The sequence below is a fragment of the Heterodontus francisci genome, chromosome 9, assembly GCF_036365525.1.
Source record: "Heterodontus francisci isolate sHetFra1 chromosome 9, sHetFra1.hap1, whole genome shotgun sequence".
In the NCBI taxonomy this organism is placed as follows: Eukaryota; Metazoa; Chordata; class Chondrichthyes; order Heterodontiformes; family Heterodontidae; genus Heterodontus; species Heterodontus francisci.
Window position 1 is genome coordinate 5,280,720 of NC_090379.1, and position 19,185 is coordinate 5,299,904.

At 48.5% G+C, this 19,185-nt stretch overlaps 1 protein-coding gene across 1 annotated transcript in view; it reads left to right on the forward strand.

Moving 5' to 3' along the window:
* LOC137374040 (nesprin-2-like) overlaps nucleotides 1–19,185 on the forward strand; it is a 133,581-nt gene that overhangs the window by 72,759 nt on the left and 41,637 nt on the right. Inside the window, exons 20-24 of the mRNA XM_068039824.1 lie at nucleotides 2,765–2,866; nucleotides 6,944–7,126; nucleotides 8,872–9,021; nucleotides 10,464–10,687; nucleotides 16,350–16,494. Coding sequence (XP_067895925.1) covers nucleotides 2,765–2,866; nucleotides 6,944–7,126; nucleotides 8,872–9,021; nucleotides 10,464–10,687; nucleotides 16,350–16,494 — 804 coding nt within the window. The remainder of the gene's footprint in view (nucleotides 1–2,764; nucleotides 2,867–6,943; nucleotides 7,127–8,871; nucleotides 9,022–10,463; nucleotides 10,688–16,349; nucleotides 16,495–19,185) is intronic.

Genomic DNA, 19,185 nt, shown 5'->3' on the forward strand with positions numbered 1-19,185 from the left:
GAGGAAACACTGGGTCTCTGCCGCGGTCCTGAGTCTCCCGATCGAGGAGGGCGGTCAGTCGCTGGTGTGCGTCCGCACCCAGGCTGCGACTCTCCGCCTTCGGACCCTGCAGAGATACCTGTACGTCGAGCGTCCTCCCAGATGGTGTGCGCTGGCGACGTATTTTTTCCGCCAGTGTCACTGCCTTCAAGACGACACGCAGCTCCCGGTGGAGTCCGTTAGCCGCGCCTCTCTGAGGGAGTTGCCTGTCTTTTACCGGGATCTTTTCCGAGTCTGGAACATGGTCGCCTCCAGTCAGGGCGCTCCCCCGCCGGCGGAGGAGAGCGCCTCGGCTGTCCGGGCGGCCGACTCCGGGGACAGTCCGGCGGGCGGAGGAGTAGCCGAAACCCCCGGGACGCCCCTCACTGCGGGTGGCGAGGGGGCTCGGGAGTGCGGAGCGATCCCAGCCGAGCTGACCCCCGCTCGGCCGGAACTGCTCATCGGACCCAGGCCCCGAAACCCTCCTCGGGAGCCGGTCCCGCACAACCCGAGCCGCCTCTCGGAAATGCCCTCCGTGCCATTCCAATCGGCGCGGAGGGGTTTCCTGTACGGGCTGCTCCTGCACACTCTCCACTTCCTCGCCCTCGTCAGCCGGCCGGACACGCCCTGGCGGTCCGCGTTGCCATCTGGCGGCGAGGGGATACCCCGATGGAGGTCTCTCTACGCGGGAGTCTTCCCCCTTTACATCGGGGACCTGGGGTGGAGGGTGCTGCACAGAGCAGTCCCGTGCAATAGGCTTTTAAGTAGGTTCACGGACTCCCAGGCCAGCTGTACTTTCTGCGGCCTGGACGAGTCCGTGTTCCACATTTATATGGAGTGTGCGAGGTTGCAGCCCCTATTTGAGTATCTGAAGGGGCTGCTCCTCAAATTCTGGCTGCACTTCAGTCCCACGCTCCTGATCTTTGGGCACCCGGTGCGGAGGGGCTCGGGCCGGGAGGAGGATCTCCTCGTCGGTCTGCTCCTGGGCCTGGCCAAGGTGGCAATTCACAGGTCCAGGTTGCGGGCCGTCGGGGGGTCCGTCCTCCCCGATTGCCTGCCCCTCTTCCGCGGTTACGTTCGCGCCCGGGTGTCCCTGGAAAAGGAGCATGCGGTGTCCGCCGGTACGCTTGAGGCCTTCCGCGACCGGTGGGCACCGCAGGGACTGGAGTGCATCGTCGACGCCGAGAATGGCATTTTAATTTGAGTTTTTTTGTTTATTTATCTGTTTTAATAAAGTTATTTTAAAACTGTAATATGTACATAAAGGGGGCCTGAGGGATAAAGGCCCCCTCGATGTGAAAAATATAAAAGGGGCCTGGGGTATAAAGGCAAAAAAAAAAAAAAACGGGGGTTAGATACAGAGTAAAGCTCCCTCTACACTGTCCCCATCAAACACTCCCAGGACAGGTACAGCACCAGGCCCCGAAACCCTCCTCGGGAGCCGGTCCCGCACAACCTGAGCCGCCTCTCGGAAATGCCCTCCGTGCCATTCCAATCGGCGCGGAGGGGTTTCCGGTACGGGCTGCTCCTGCACACTCTCCACCTCCTTGCCCTCGTCAGCCGGCCGGACACGCCCTGGCGGTCCGCGTTGCCATCTGGCGGCGAGGGGAAACCCTGATGGAGATCTCTCTGCACGGGAGTCTTCCCCCTTTACATCGGGGACCTGGGGTGGAGGGTGTTGCACAGAGCAGTCTCGTGCAATAGTCTTTTAAGTAGGTTCACGGACTCCCAGGCCGCCTGTACTTTCTGCGGCCTGGACGAGTCTGTGTTCCACATATATACGGAATGTGCGAGATTGCAGCCCCTCTCTGAGTATCTGAAGGGGCTGCTCCTCAAATTCTGGCTGCACTTCAGTCCCACGTTCCTGATCTTTGGGCACCCGGTGCGGAGTGGCGTGGGCCGGGAGGAGGATCTCCTCGTCGGTCTGCTCCTGGGCCTGGCCAAGGTGGCAATTCACAGGTCCAGGTTGCGGGCCGTCGGGGGGTCTGTCCTCCCCGATTGCCTGCCCCTCTTCCGCGGTTATGTTCGCGCCCGGGTGTCCCTGGAGAAGGAGCATGCGGTGTCTGCCGGTACACTTGGGGCCTTCCGCGACCGGTGGGCACCGCAGGGACTGGAGTGCATCGTCGACGCCGAGAATGGCATTTTAATTCGAGTTTTTGTTTATTTATCTGGTTTTAATAAAGTTATTTTAAAACTGTAATATGTATATAAAGGGGGCCTGGGGTATAAAGGCCCCCTCGACGTGAAAAATATAAAAGGGGCCTGGGGTATAAAGGCCACCTTGGAAAAGAAAAACGGGGTTCGTTACAGAGTAAAGCTCCTACAGTTTTGTGCTTTGTGTGCACACTTGCCACGGAGAGAGTTCACACATTTACAGTAAAACAACAGCAAAATACCACAGATGTTAAAAATATAAATGGTGCAGAGGACTTGCGTTCTGATGACAGGTCATTAATCTGAATTGTTAACTGTTTCTCTCTCCACAGATCCTGCCGAACCTGTTGAGTTTCCAGCATTTTCTAATTTAATTAACATATTTCCAGCCTGATTTTGCGACAGACCTCTTTAACTGACACTAAGATTTCCCATTCGTCTCAGTCTGAGCTGATGGAGATTTACTTTTCTGTACCTTTGTTGCTTGTGTTTAATTACATTGAAATGTGAAATATCTGTCGAATTGAGAGCCAAAGCAGCTATCATTCTTTCCCTTTGTCCGTTAACTCGATGATGCCCCCTGTCCCCACAGGAGGAGATTCAGTTCCAGGAACAGGAAATTCAGAGCTTCCATGAGAAAGCAACAAGAATTCAGGAGCTACTCGAGTGGGAGGAAGCCCCGCTAGAGTTACAGGTAAGGACCTGGTCTCCGTAGCAACCAGCCGAGCAGGCAATAGTTTCAGGAGATGGGTCTCTTGATGATTGTTTGTGTGTGTGTCCTCGCAGTCTTTAATTGTCTCCCCCCAGTTCCTGCCAATGTGTTTGCCTGTGTGTGTTTGTAAACGTGTTTGTGTTTGTATATGGGTCTGTTTGTGTTTTCTTCCTATCTCTCTCAAAGTTACTGCCTCTGCCACTACACAGTCTGTCTGTTTGCTGTTTGTCTTTCCCTCTCTCTCGCTCTCCCCCGCTTTCCCTGTCTGACTCTCCTTCCCTCCCTTTGTGCCTCTCTCTCTCTTTCTCTGCTTCTCCCTCCCTCCTCCTCTCTCATTTCCTCACTCTGTCCTCTCTGCCTGCCTCTGCCTCTTCCTCCTTCTCTACGCTCTCTTTCTCTCTCTGTCCCTCCCTCTATCTCTGCCCCTCCCCTTCTCCCTGCACCCCCCCTCGCTCTCTGCCCCACCCCCCCTCTCTCTCTCTGTGGCCTCCCCACGCTCTCTGCCCCACCTTCTCTCTCTCTATCTCTCTCTGTCTTTCTCTCTCTCTACCCCCCCCCTCTGTGTCTGTCTGTCTGTCTCTGTCTCCCTCTCTGTCTGTGTCCCCCCCTCTCTCTGTCTCGCTCTCTGTCTCGCTTTGTCTCTCTGTCTTTGTCTCTCTCTCTCTCTCTCTGGCCCTCTCTCTTGCTCTCTCTGCACCGCCCCCCCCCCCCCACTCTCTCTCTCTCTCTGTCTGTCTGTCTCTCTCCCCCCCTCTCTCTCTTTCGCTTTCTCTCTCCCTATCCCCCTCCACCTCCCTCTCTCTCTTTCTGCCCCCCTCACTCTCTCCCTGTTTCGCTCTCTTTCTTTGTCTCTCTCGCTCTCTGTCTGTCTCTCTCTCTCTCTCTCCACCCCCTCTTTCTTTGTCTCTCTCTCTGCCCCCACCCCACCGTCTCTCTCTCTGGCCCTTCCCGCCCTTCCTGCTCTCTCTCTTTCTCTCTCTTTTTCTCTCTCTCTACCCCCCTCCCCCACTTTCTCTTTCTCTCTGGCCCTGCACCCCCCCCCTCCCTCTCTGGCCCTGTCTCTCTCGCTCTCTCTCTCTGTGTGTCTCTCTCTCTGGCCCTCACTCTCCCTCTATCTCTGCCCCCTCCTCTCTCTCCCGCCTTCCCCCTCCTCTCTCTCTCTCCCGCCCTCCCCCTCCTCTCCTTCCCTCTGTTGTCTATTTTTGGCACATGTGTCTCTTCTCGCTGACCACACTTGTTGCAACATGTCGAGTAGCTTCACGCCCTTGTGGTTGCGGTTTGTTTGTGACAGTTAGTTATTCAGAGTGAAGAGGGAGTCAGACTAGCTGGAACCATCAGAAAAGGCAGCTGAACAGGCCCAACTCTGAGCCTGTTTCTATCCAGCCTTGATCACAATTCCCTTGCTCAAGCACATAAACCGGCTTGGATACAGAGCAGTGAATAATTACAGACAGATAGGTCAGAGTTCATGGTCTCACCATCCAGACTACCTGGGTACTCACCTGGGCTGTGGGATTTGAATGAAGGGTGAGTTAGTTTAAAGAAGGGGTAAGGGCTCTTTGCTCATCTGATTTCCATGGCACCAGGTTAACAAATCACACTGACACTGTTTGGGATCTTCTTCTCTCTGCTGCTTTCACATGTGTTCAAGTCTTCAGAAGAAGGAATTTTCCTCCACACAAGATCAAGTAGCAGGTTGTTCAACCTTGACCGTCTAAGAGCGAAGACCAAAGTGCAGAAAGTCCTCATCAGGGAACTCCTCTTTGCTGACGATGCTGCATTAACATCTCAAACTGAAGAGTGTCTGCAGAGTCTCATCGACAGGTTTGCAGCTGCCTGCAATGAATTTGGCCTAACCATCAGCCTTAAGAAAACGAACATCATGGGGCAGGACGTCAGAAATGCTCCATCCATCAAAATCGGCGACCACGCTCTGGAAGTGGTTCAAGAGTTCACCTACCTAGGCTCAACTATCACCAGTAACATGTCTCTCGATGCAGAAATCAACAAGCGCATGGGAAAGGCTTCCACTGCTATGTCCAGACTGGCCAAGAGGGTGTAGAAAAATGGCGCACTGACACGGAACACAAAAGTCCGACTGTTTCAAGTCTGTGTCCTCAGTACCTTGCTCTACGGCAGCGAGGTCTGGACAATGCATATCAGCCAAGAGTGACGACTGAACTCATTGCATCTTTGCTGCCTCTGGAGAATCCTTGGCATCAAGTGGCAGGATCGTATCACCAACACAGAAGTCCTCGAGGCAGCCAACATCCCCAGCATAAACGCCCGACTGAGTCAGCGGTGCTTGAGATGGCTTGGCCATGTGAACTGCATGGAAGATGGCAGGATCCCCAAGGACACATTGTACAGCGAGCTCGCCACTGGTATCAGACCCACCGGCCGTCCATGTCTCAGCTTTAAAGACCTCTGCAAACGTGACATGAAGTCCTGTGACATTGATCACAAATCGTGGGAGTCAGTTGCCAGCGATCGCCAGAGCTGGCGGGCAGCCATAAAGGCAGAGCTAAAGAGTGGTGAGTCGAAGAGACTTAGCAGTTGGCAGGAAAAAAGACAGAAGTGCAAGGGGAGAGCCAATTGTGTAACAGCCCCGACAACCAATTTTACCTGCAGCGCCTGTGGAAGAGTCTGTCACTCTAGAATTAGCCTTTATAGCCACTCCAGGCGCTGCTTCACAAACCACTGACCACCTCCAGGCGCGTATCCATTGTCTCTCGAGACAAGGAGGCCAAAGAAGAAGAAGGTTAACAACTCAAAGCATCTGAGTTCAAGTGGCGAGTTATGAAATTTATATTTGCAAAATTTGTTTGGGTAGTTGTTCCGTTAATGGACCAGTAATCCAGAGACCTGCACTAATAATCCAGCACAATGTGAGGTCAAATCCCACTGTCACAGTTTAAGAATTTGAATTCAGTTCTCAAAAATCTGCAATCAGTAAAAAGTGACCTGGAAGCTTTGAGATTGTTGTTAAAACCCACCTTGTTAGAATCGTAGGAATTTGCAGCAGAGAAATAGGCCAGTCTGCTCATCGTGCCTGTGCTAGCTCTTTGAAAAAGCAGTTGTGTTCAGTCCCACATCCCTGTTTTTGTCCGTATCCCTGTAAGTTCCTCATCCCCAATTCCCTTTTAAAATTATTTATGGGATCAGCTTCCACCACCTTTTCCAGGCAGAGCATTCCAGATCCCGTCACTGATGCCCACGAGGGAAGGAAGCCTCCTGTCCTTATCCGGTCTGACTTACCCGAGACTCCAGTCCCACACTATGTGCTTGATCCATGGTATGCTCTGAAGTGGCCGAGCAAGATGTTTATTAGCTGTTCAAAGTGACCCACCACCAGGTTCTCAGGACAATAAATACTTGCCATTATAATAAAAGCAAAATACTGCGGATGCTGGAAATCTGAAACAAAAACAAGAAATGCTGGATTCACTCAGCAGGTCTGGCAGCATCTGTGGAAAGAGAAGCAGAGTTAACGTTTCGGGTCAGTGACCCTTCTTCGGAACTGACAAATATTAGAAAAGTCACAGATTATAAACAAGTGAGGTGGGGGTGGGGCAAGAGATAACAAAGGAGGTCTCGATTGGACCAGGCCACATAGCTGACCAAAAGGTCACGGAGCAAAGACAAACAATATGTTAATGGTGTGTTGAAAGACAAAGCATTAGTACAGATTAGGTGTGAATACGCTGAATACTTGCCATTGTTGCCCACATCCCGAGAACGAATAAAAATAATTGGCCGTCTGCTGTGAGTTACCATGTGGTGCATTCCCTTCCCTGATCCAGGACGCTGAGGTATTTGTACCTCTGCCAGGAGATTGGGCCCGGTATTGACAGCCTGTGCCCAAGCAGACATGGCCATTTCTGGCCTGGGATGGTCTCCTTTCTGCTCTGTACCCTGGGACGCTATGGGGCTGCAACATCAGGAGGTTCCCCACTGATGCCACCCTGCGCTAGTGTGAGAGCCAGGATACAATCTCACTGGTCCAAGCGGGGGAAAAAACGCTGAACCTTTCTTCTTTCATAATCTTTTCTCCAAAAGGTAGTGGAATCGATGGTGAGGAAGAAGATGGAGCAGATAAATTGCATCAAAAACCAACTTAGCGCCGGAAACGAGGAGCTGAGTGGGGGTCTGGGGCAGTCGGGGACCAGGCTCCAGACATTGACAGCTTCTTTGGCGCGTCATATCGGAGAAGAAAATCCCCAAATCCTTTGTGACCCGCAGGTAATTGGTTATTCGGTTCTTTATGCGCATTCTTAACAAAGGTATAAATCAAATCCAGCTTGCATTTAGATAGCGCCGTGTCACTTTCCAAAGGCCATCACATTCAGTGAGCTACTTGAGGTGTAAAAGAAAGACTTGCATTTCTGTAGTGCCTCAGGACATCCCAAAATGCTTCACAGTCAGTGAAGTACTTCTGAAATGCAGTCACTGTTGTGATGTAGGAAACCATGTGTAGTGACTGTTAATAACAGGCAAAGACAGCAGCTATTTTAATGATGTTAGTTGAGGGAGGAATATTGTCCAGGATGCTGGGGAGAACACTTCTACTGTTCTTTGAAATAGTGCCCTGGGATCTAATGGCAGAATGTTTGTTTGAGGAGCCCAGGAACATGCAATCTTGGGGTGCAAATCATTTGCTTTCAAAAATATTTCCTCCTTGTAAACAAACCTTTTGTCCCCCCTCAGATTTCCCCCTCCCCCTGAAGATAGTAACCGTTAATTGTATATTAATTCTGTTTAATTGTATATATGCAGGTGATGGGCATTATTTGGGGATTCACTTGAGCTCCTATAAATAGGAACAGACAAACTTTGGAGGTTGGGAGGTGCATGTTTGTAAGTGTATGTTATAGTAAATAAAAGTTTATAGAAGTGTGTAAAGATTGTCTCCAGTTCTATCCTTCACTGCCTGGCTTCTGGAATATAACGCTAAGAACATAGGAACAGGAGGAGGCCATTCAGCCCTTCAAGCCCGTTCTGCCATTCAATTAGATCGTGGTTGATTTGTATCTACCCTATCAACTCCTTTAATCATCTTAAATTAATTGGATCATCCCTTAAACTATACTCAAAGGAATACAAGCCTATGCAACCTGTCCTCTTAACGTAACTCTTTCAGTCCCGATGTCATGATGACTCTAGGTGAGGTACGAGTATCACAGTTGCATCATGTTGAATCATGTTGCATCTCTCACTGCGTGGGTCACTAGTTGGTGATCAGAAGCTGGATGACTAACTGGTTTTCTCACATCAGTTGTCAGGGCCTGACTATTACTCCACAAGAGATCAGCCAGTTTTGTGTAAACCTGGGACCAGACCTGGGAACTACTCTGGTCTTTTGACTCAATATAACTGCATTCAACTGCAGACCAAAACAGTAGCAACCTGTCACGCTTATGGAGTGAAACATCACAAGGCATTTCACAGGAAAATAATTTTATAACATTTGAGATTGAGCCATGGAGGGAGATATTAGAACAGGTGATCAACCAGGTGGGTTTTAAGGAGTGTCTGAAGGAGGAGAGAGAGGTGGAGAGGTTTAGGGAGGGAATTCTAGAGCTTAGGGCCCAGGCAGCTGAAAGCGGGTATGCAGATGAGGCCAGAATTAGAGGAGTGGAGATATCTCGGAGGATTGTGGGGCTGGAGGAGATTACAGAGATAGGGAGGGACGAGGCCATGGAGGGATTGAAAACAAGGATGAGAATTTTAACATCAAGACGTTGCCAGACCAGGAGCCAGTGTAAATCAATGAAGTGTAGAAACCATTCCTGAAGGCTGACACAGACTTCCACTTAGAAATGTTACAGCCAGGGGTCTGCAGCAAGAGGACAGTTTTACTCTCGGGCATCCATATGGGTTGGTGGGGAGCAGAGCGGGCAGACGAGGGTGCTTGGGCGAGGGTGACCTCTAGCAGCTCAGCTGCTTTGTCAGTGGGTGCTGCACTTCCATCCTTTTTACCTTCACAGGATAGACCACCTGCCTCAGAGTCCAGGGTCGGAGGTCAGCAGTGTTTCCAACACAGCCTGGGTGAGCACAAGGAGCCAGTGCAGAGCGGAGAAGATCCCATGGCTTCTAGTGATGACGAGGTCACGCCCACAGCAGAAGAACTGCCGCAGGTAACAGTTACACCCTTTAATATACCAATAAACAATACAAAACATAGCAACATCAAATTATACAACACAGAAGGAGGCCATTCGGCCCATCAATCTTGTACAAACCCTTCTATTAAACTCGGCATGCAGATTGCCCACTCGGCACTTCCAACATCAACAACAGCCTGTATTTATATAGCACCTTTAACATAGTCAAACATCCCAAGACACATCACAGGAGCATCATCAAACAAAATTTGACACTGAGCCACATAAGGAGATATTAAGACAGGTTTGGTCAAAGAGGTACACTTTAAGGAGCATCTTAACCGAGGAGAGAGTGGCAGAAAAGTTTCGGGAGTGAATTCCAGAGTTTGGGGCCCAGGCAGCTGAAGGCACGGCCACCAATGGTGGAGCGATTAAAATCAGAGATGCACAAGAGGCCGGAATTAGAAAAACACAGATTCCTGGCAGAACTCCTGTCATGAATACCATCATTTCCAATCCTTTGGCCAGTTTCTTACCAATTTCCAGTGTTTACCTGAAGCCTGAGCTCTGTTTAATTCAAAGCCTCCTATGTGAAACTATATCAAAAGTCTTTTGGAAATCGAGGTTTACCCATGTCAGAGGACGTCCCCAGTCCTGGGTTATCAGTTTCTCAGAAATTGTGAAGTTAATTGAGGGAGAAACGTTCCCTTCTCAATCCACATGGAATAATGTTAGCCAGTATATTGTTGTATGAATAATCCTCATGTTTACTCCTGATAATCACTCTGTTAGTTTGTTTTACATTGAATGAAAGAACAATGGTCCTGTAGTTTCCTGTGCCAGTTTTATTTCCATTTCTGAATGTGGTCACTGCGTGAGTCTGTATCTAAATCTATTTGTACTTCATCAGTATTACAATGACTCCTTCAAAATGTTAGTTAGTGTCTCACAAATCTCCTCTCGAGTCTCTCTCAGTGCTCTCTGTGTTAAATAGTCTCTCCCTGGGCATTTATTTATCTGCAAGCTTTTTGTCTCTTCACAACTTCTAAGTCATCTATGATGAAGTGATTGGTTTTACTTGGGATATCTTTATCTGGAGACAGAATATTGCTGGTAGATACTGGTAGTTCCGTCATGACCCCAGGCAGTGCCTTTCTTCCTCAGTTTTAAATCTGACGGAACTCGAGATTCTTCAACACAACACAAAACTGACAGAGGTGGCATGATGGGTGCAATTGTTGCCAGGTCTTCCCTCAGCACAAAGCACCTCCACTGTTCAATGACAGCTGGAGGGAGTGTTGGCACCTGGTGTTAGCTAACTGTCTAGACTGGACTCGGTATGTTGAGTGTCTGGACTGGGCGACTGAGCACTTCCTCAGCGCTCGAGATGTGCGTGGGGTTTAGGTGGGATCCTGACAATGCCTTGAGTACCAGGGTTCTCATCCTTGCTTCCCTCTTCCTTTGCCTGTTCTCAGGTGCCCCGCATGGTACTTGAGCAAAGCCACAAGCCAAGCAGTGATGGGCAGCCTCCTGGAGACACAGACCTGCGCCGGAGGCAGCATGAAGCTCTGGAGGAGGTGACAGCAGCGAAAAGGTGCAGAGAATCCCAGGAGCTCCAGATGGAAGGGGATTGGATCAGGCTGTCTGCCGCCAAACACCTATTGGACACACTCGAGGCCAAGCAAGAGAACGTGGAAAAGTGAGTAGCACCAAGAGGGCGGAGCTTATCTGTGTTACTGTAAACCAGTGATACATCAATAATCACCAAACAGTGGATTAATTGCTATGGCAGTCAACATAACTGAGGTTCCAACACTCTTGGTTGTCAGCCATGGTTCAGTGGTTCAAACACTGAATTATATCAAGGTTAGGTCAAGCTCCATTACTGATGCTCCCCGTGCTGTACTGAGGGAGTGCAGCACTGTCAGAGGGCGGGTGCTGAGGGAGCACTGCACTGTCGGAGGGTCAGTACTGAGGAAGCATCACATTCCACACAAGTGCCAGGCAATGACCATCTCCAACAAGAGAGAATCTAACCATCTCCCCATGACATTCAATGGCATTACCATCGCTGAATCCCCCACTATCAACATCCTAGGGGCTACCATTGACCAGAAACTGAACTGACGTAGCCATATAAATACCGTGGCTACAAGAGCAGGTCAGAGGCTAGGAATCCTGCAGCGAGTAACTCACCTCCTGACTCCCCAAAGCCTGTCCACCATCTACAAGGCACAAGTCAGGAGTGTAATGGAATACTCTCCACTTGCCTGGATGGGTGCAGCTCCAACAACATTCAAGAAGCGTGACACCATCCAGGACAAAGCAGCCCACTTGATTGGCACCCCATTCACAAACATTCACTCCCTCCACCACTGACGCACAGTTTGAGCAGTGTGTACCCTCTGCAGGATGCACTGCAGCAATGTACCGAGGCTCCTTAGACAGCACCTTCCAAACCCGCGACCTCTACCAACTAGAAGGACAAGGGCAACAAATGCATGGGAGCGCCACCATCTGCAAGTTCCCCTCCAAGTCACACTTCATCCTGCCTTGGAACTATATCGCCGTTCCTTCGTTGTCACTGGGTCAAAATCCTGGAACTCCCTTCCTAATAGCACTGTGGGTGTACCTACCCCACAGGGCTCAGTGTTGGGTCCCTTGCTGTTTGTGGTATATATTAATGATTTGGATTAAAATTTGGGAGGCATGATTGGGAAGTTTGCAGATGACACAAAAATTGGCCGTGTAGTTGATAGTGAAGAGGATAGCTGTAGACTCCAGAATGGTTTGGTTGAGTGGGCGGAAAAGTGGCAAATGGAATTCAATCCGGAGAAGTGTGAGGTAATGCATTTATTTTTAAAATTATTTTATTTAGAGATACAGCACTGAAACAGGCCCTTCGGCCCACCGAGTCTGTGCCGACCATCAACCACACATTTATGATAATCATACTCTAACTCCATATTCCTATCACATCCCCATCTGTTCCGATATTTCCCTACCATCTACCTATACTAGGGGCAATTTATAATGGCCAATTTACCTATCAACCTGCAAGTCTTTGGCATGTGGGAGGAAACCGGAGCACCCGGAGGAAACCCACGCAGACACAGGGAGAACTTGCAAACTCCACACAGGCAGTACCCAGAATTGAACCCGGGTCCCTGGAGCTGTGAGGCTGCGGTGCTAACCATTGCGCCACTGTGCCGTGGGAGGGCAAACAAAGCAAGGGAATACACAATAAACGGGAGGATATTGAGAGGGGTAGAAGAAGTGAGAGACCTTGGAGTGCATGTCCACAGGTCCCTGAAGATGGCAGAACAGGTAGATAGAGTGGTGAAGAAGCCATATGGAATGCTTTCCTTTATTGGATGAGGTATAGAATACAAAAGCAGGGATGTAATTCTGGAACTGTGTAAAACATTGGTTAGGCCACAGCTGGAGTTTGCGTACAGTTCTGGTCACCACATTACAGGAAGGACATAATTGCTCTGGAGAGAGTACAGAGGAGATTTACAAGAATGTTACCAGGGCTTGAAAGTTGCAGCTATGAGGAAAGATTGGATAGGTTAGGGTTGTTTTCCTTAGAACTGAGGAGGCTGAGGAGTGACTTAACTGAAGTGTACAAAATTATGAGGGGCCTAGATAGAGTAGACAGGAAGGACCTGTTTTCCCCAGCGGAGAGGTCAATTACCAGGGGGCACAGATTTAAGGTGATTGGTAGAAGGATTAGAGGGGACATGAGGAAAAACCTTTTCACCCAGTGGGTGGTGGGTGTCTGGAATTCACTGCCCGGATTGGTGGTGGGGGCAAAAACCCTCAACTGCACCTGAAGTGCTGTAACCTGCAAAGCTACGGACCAGGTGCTGGAAGGTGGGATTAGATCGGGCAGCTAATTATTTCAGCTGCGCAGACACGATGGGCTGAATGGCCTCTTTCTGTGCTGTAACTTTTCTATGGTTCTATGGACCATATGCTATGAAGAGGTTGAGTAGATTAGGATTATTTTCATTAGAAAGGCGGAGGTTGAGGGGGACCTGATTGAGGTGTACAAAATCATGAGAGGTATAGACAGGGTGGATAGCAAGAAGCTTTTTCCCAGAGTGGGGGATTCAAATACTAGGGGTCACGAGTTCAAAGTGAGAGGGGAAAAGTTTAGGGGGGTTATGCGTGGAAAGTTCTTTACGCAGAGGGTGGTGGGTGCCTGGAACGCGTTGCCAGCGGAGGTGGTAGACGCGAGCACGATAGCGTCTTTTAAGATGTATCTAGACAGATACATGAATGGGCAGGAAGTAAAGAGATACAGACCCTTAGAAAATAGGCGACAGGTTTAGATAGAGGATCTGGATCGGCGCAGGCTTGGAGGGCAGAAGGGCCTGTTCCTGTGCTGTAATTTTCTTTGTTCTTTGTTCTCTTTGTTCTTTGAGTGCAGCAGTTCAAGAAGGCGGCTCAGCACCATCTTCCCATGAACAAATATAAAAAATAGATTTGGATGCCTCTATTAAATCTCTGCTCTTAATCTTCTCTGCTGTAAGGAGAACAATCTCAGTTACTCCAATCTTTCCACGTAAATCTCCTCTGCAAGACCTTGACATCCTTCCGAAAGTTTGATGCCCAGAATTGGAAATGATATTCCCTCTGGGTTCTAACCAGTGGTTAATAAAGGTTTAACATAACTTCCTTGCTTTCATACTCGATGTCTCTATTAATAAAGTTAAGAATCCCAAGCAAAAATAGAAAACGCTGGAAATACTCAGTAGGTCAGGCAGCATCTGTGAAGAGAGAAACAGAGTTAACGTTTCGGGTCAGTGACCTTTCACTAAAACTCAAGGATCCCATATGCTGTTTTCACAAACTACACGACCTGTCATGCAACCTTCAAAGATTTGTGTACACCCACCCACAAACCTCCACGTTCCCTTTCAAATTGTACTATAGGTTGGATTCATACCTGGCTCAAAAGAAGATGGTTGTGGTTGTTGGAGGCCAATCATTTCAGTCCCAGGACGTAGAGTCATTTACGGCACAGAAGGAGGCCATTCGGCCCATCGAGACCATGCCGGCTCTCCATGGAACAATCCAGTCAGTCCCACTCCCTGGCTCGATACCTGTAGCTCTGCAAGTTTATTTCTTTCAGGTGGTCATCCAGCTTCCTCTTGAAGTTATTGATCATCTCCACTTCCACCTTGTGGGCAGCGAGTTCCAGGTCATTACCACCACTGCTGCATAAAAACGTGCTTCCTCATATTCCCCCTGCTCTCTTGCCCAAAACCTTCAATCTGTGCCATTGCAGGAGTTCCTCAGGGTAGTGTCCTAGGCCTAACCATTTTCAGCTGCTTCATCAATTACCTTCCGTCAATCATAAGGTCAGAAGTGGGGATGTTCGCTGATGATTGCACAATGTTCAGCAACATTCGCGGCTCCTGAGATACTGAAGCAGTCCGTGTCCACATACAGCAAGACCTGGGCAATATCCAGGCTTGGGCTGATAACTTGGATTGATAACACTTGTGCCACACAAGTGCCAGGCAATGACCATCTCCAACAAGTGAGAATCTAACCATCTCCCCTTGATGTTAAATGGCATTACCATCACTGAATTCCCCCCCATCATCAACATTCCTGGTGTTCACCACTGAGCAGAAACTGAACTGGAGTAGCCATCTAAATGCCGTGGCTACAAGATCAGGTCAGAGGCTGGGAATCCTGCGGCGAATAGCTCACCTCCTGACTCCCCAAAGCCTATCCACCATCTACAAGGCACATGTCAGGAGTGTGATGGAATACTCTCCACTTGCCTGGATGGGTGCAGCTCCAACAACACTCAAGAAGCTCGACACCATCCAGGACAAAGCAGCCCGCTTGATTGGCACCCCATCCACAAACATTCACTCCCTCCACCACCCACGCACAGTGGCAGCAGAGTGTACCATCTACAAGATGCACTGCAGCAACGCACCAAGGCTCCTTAGACAGCACCTTCCAAACCCGCGACCTCTACCAACTAGAAGGACAAGGGCAGCAGATACATGGGAACACCACCACCTGCAAGTTCCCCTCCAAGTCACACACCATCCTGACTTGGAACTATATCGCCGTTCCTTCACTGTCGCTGGGTCAAAATCCTAGAACTCCCTTCCTAACAGCACTGTGGGTATACCTACCCCAAATGGACTGCAGCGGTTCAAGAAGGCAGCTCACCACCACCTTCTCAAGGGCAATTAGGGATGGGCAATAAATGCTGGCCTGGCCAGCGAATCTCCTATTCCATTTACAAATAAAAAAATTGCCGTCCTCTTTCTTCGTACTGAAATGTTTCATACTTCACACTTCTCTGAGTTAAATTTTATCTGCCACATGTTTGCTCTTTTCTTTCTTTCCTGCTTTCCCACCAGAAAACTCTGCTGCCCGTATCCTAACTCGCAATAAGTGGTGTTTGTCCATCTCATCTTTCCTCACTGACTGGCTCCCTGTGCAGCTATGTCTCCATTTTAAAATCCTCATCCTTTTCTGATTAAGTCATGTGAAATGCCTTGTGATATTTTACTGCTTGAAAGGTGCTATATAAATGCAAGTTTTTGTTGAAGGACAGAGGAGAGCCTGAGTGGAGACTCTCAGTAAGTTCACTCTTCTCTTGTAACTTGTCATCTAGTCGTAGTGTTGGTCCATCGTACTCGATGATGAGCATGATATCAGCTCGAATTCATTGATTTATGTTTCAGGTTCAATATGTTCGAAGATGGCTAATCAGTCAAATTTGAGCATGATCTGATCTGTTGCAGGTTGGATATACATGTATTGTTGGTGCAGAAGTGGTGCTTGTGGCTCTGGACTTGTGAAGCTCACGTTTCCTGTTGGTCAGTGTAACTGATTTGTTCAAAGGAGTTAGCACCATTGCTGATGAGATTGTGGCATGTGGAGTGATCCTGAGTGAGGTTCTCCCATGTGGAGTGATCCTGAGTGAGGTTCTCCCATGTGGAGTGATCCTGAGTGAGGTTCTCCCATGTGGAGTGATCCTGAGTGAGGTTCTCCCATGTGGAGTGATCCTGAGTGAGGTTCTCCCATGTCGAGTGATCCTGAGTGAGGTTCTCCCATGTCGAGTGATCCTGAGTGAGGTTCTCCCATGTGGAGTGATCCTGAGTGAGGTTCTCCCATGTCGAGTGATCCTGAGCGAGGTTCTCCCATGACGAGTGATCCTGAGTGAGGTTCTCCCATGTTGAGTGATCCTGAGTGAGGTTCTCCCATGTCGAGTGATCCTGAGTGAGGTTTTCCCATGTCTCAGGGGCAATGTTGAAACTCTTCGGTGAGTCATCTGCAGATTTTTTAAAAAATGAATAAATTATTTCTGCTCCTTGCAGGTACCCGGAGAAGCTGAGAGAATATGTGACAGACTGCCGGCAACTCTCAGACCTCCTCGACACTCTGGAGACATCCCTCAAAGGCTGCGCAGCAGAGATCCCAACCTCCTATAAAGCAGCAATTGAGCAAGTGGAAAGGCAGTCGGTAAAGAAAATGTTCCATTAATCTGTGTTACACACCGGCCAAGAGTGTGGTGGAGGTGCAGGATGAATGTGGGTCTGCAATGGGCGGCACAGTGGCGCAGTGGTTAGCACCGCATCCTCACAGCTCCAGCGACCCGGGTTCAATTCTGGGTACTGCCTGTGTGGAGTTTGCAAGTTCTCCCTGTGTCTGCGTGGGTTTCCTCCGAGTGCTCCAGTTTCCTCCCACATACCAAAGACTTGCAGGTTGATAGGTAAATTGGCCATTAGCAATTGCCCCTGGTATAGGTAGGTGGTAGGGAAGTATAGGGACAGGTGGGGATGTGGCAGGGATATGGAATTAGTGTAGGATTAGTATAAATGGGTGGTTGATGGTCGGCACAGACTCGGTGGGCCGAAGGGCCTGTTTCAGTGCTGTATCTCTAAACATAAACAAAACTCTCTGTGTTTGCATCTGCGTCTATGTCTGAATCTGTGTCTGCATCTGTCTGCCAGCCTCCAAGTCTGCATGTGTCTGGGTCTACGTGTGTTTGGGTCTGTGTCTGAATCTGTGTCTGCCTCTATCAGTCAGCCTCTGCCGGTTACATACGAATTAGGAGCAGGAGTAGGCCACTTGGCCCTTCGAGGCTGCTCCGCCATTCAATAAGTTCATGACTGAACTGTTTACTCCACATTTTCACTTAGCCCCGATAATCTTCCACCCCCTTGCTTATCAAAAATCTATCTACCTCTGCCTTAAAAATATTCAAAGACTCTGCTTCCACCGCCATTTGAGGAAGAGAATTCCAAAGACTCACGGCCCTCTGAGAGAAAAGATTTCTCCTCATCTCTGTCTTAAATGGGCGACCCCTTATTTTTAAACAGTGACCCCTAGTTCTAGATTCTCCCACAAGGGGAAACATCCTTTCCACATCCACCCTGTCAAGATCCCTCAGGATCTTATATGTTTCAATCAAGTCGCCTCGTACTCTTCTAAATTCCAGTGGATACAAGCCTAGCCTGTCCAATCTTTCCTCATAAGACAGCCCACCCATTCCAGGTATTAGTCTAGTAAACCTTCTCTGTACTGCCTCCAATGCATTTACATCCTTCCTTAAATAAGGAGACCAGTACTGTACACAATATTCCAGATGTGGTCTCATCAACGCCCTGTATAACTGAAGCATAACCTCCCTACTTTTGTATTCAATTCCCCTCGTGATAAACAATAACATTCTATTAGCTTTCCTAATTATTTGCTGTATCTGCAGACTAACCTTTTGTGATTCATGCACTAGGACACCCAGATCCCTCTGCATCTCCGAGCTCTGCAATCTCTCACCATTTAGAAAATATGCTTCTTTTTTATTCTTCCTGCCAAAATGGACAACTTCACACTTTCCCACATTATACTCCATTTGCCAGGTCTTTGCCCACTCACTTAACCTATCTATATCCCTTTGTAGCCCCCTTATGCCTTCTTCACAAGTTACTTTCCGACCTATCTTTGTATCATCAGCAAATTTAGCAACTATATCTTTGATCCCTTCATCTAAGTCATTAATATAAATTGTAAAAGGTTGAGGCCCCAGCATGCCACTCGTTACATCTTGTCAACCAGAAAATGACCCATTTATGCCTACTCTCTGTTTCCTGTTAGCTAGCCAATCTTCTATCCATGCCAATATGTTACCCCCTACACCATAAGCTTTTATTTTCTGCAATAACCTTTGATGTGGCACCTTATCAAATGCCTCTGGAAATCTAAGTACAGTACATCCACCGGTTCCCCTTTATCCACAGCACATGTAACTCCCTCAAAGAATTTCAATAAATTGGTTAAACATGATTTCCCTTTCACAAAACCATGTTGACTTTGCCTGATTACCTAGGTTTGTATCTCACTCTCTGTCTGTGTCTGAATCTGTGTCTGTGTCTCTGCCTGTTCCTGGGGTGAGGGCACATTGTAAATCAAAAACATGGGTTGATAAGGTGATTTTATTCTAACTATAGGAATATAGGGAAGGCACAGAAAGATTTAACATTTAATCTCCTCCCACAGCCGACGTACATTTCACGCTATCATAGACTCTATCCATCTTTTCAAAGACATTGATCACAACCATACCCCTGGTGGAGGAATCAGGAGGAGAATTAACCAGCATCAGCCCTGGCGATCTCCACCCCCACCCACCCCGCACTCAGTTGATGGCATTTGTGGAGAGATGGTGGCTGAGTGCCCTAGAGATGGGGAACAGGGTGTGGTAATAGGGGTGTGGGATGCAGTGTTATGACCGAGGTGGGAGGCGTGTCACTGTTTATTCTAGTTCCACTTCTCCATGGGTCACAATATATATTTAAATTTTTTCCCACTTATCGATACGATCAATCAAAGACTCTATTTTTATCCCAGAATAAAACACACCAACCAGATTTCTTTAATAAACAACAAAATTATCAGTTTATTGTAAAACAATCCTTACCAGTAATGAAGCAAAGCATAAACACACAGATTGAAATATTAAAGTCCCCTTTTTACCTTAGCCCCTCACACTCGCACACACATGCATACATACATTGGTTACCGGAAAACTAAAAGGGATTTTTGGTTTTAGAGCTCTGTTACAAAAAAAAACACTTAAGCTGAATACTTGCTCATTCTTGAAGAAAAAAGAGAAGATATGGAAAGGTGTCCTTTGTTTTGATTTGGTGTCCC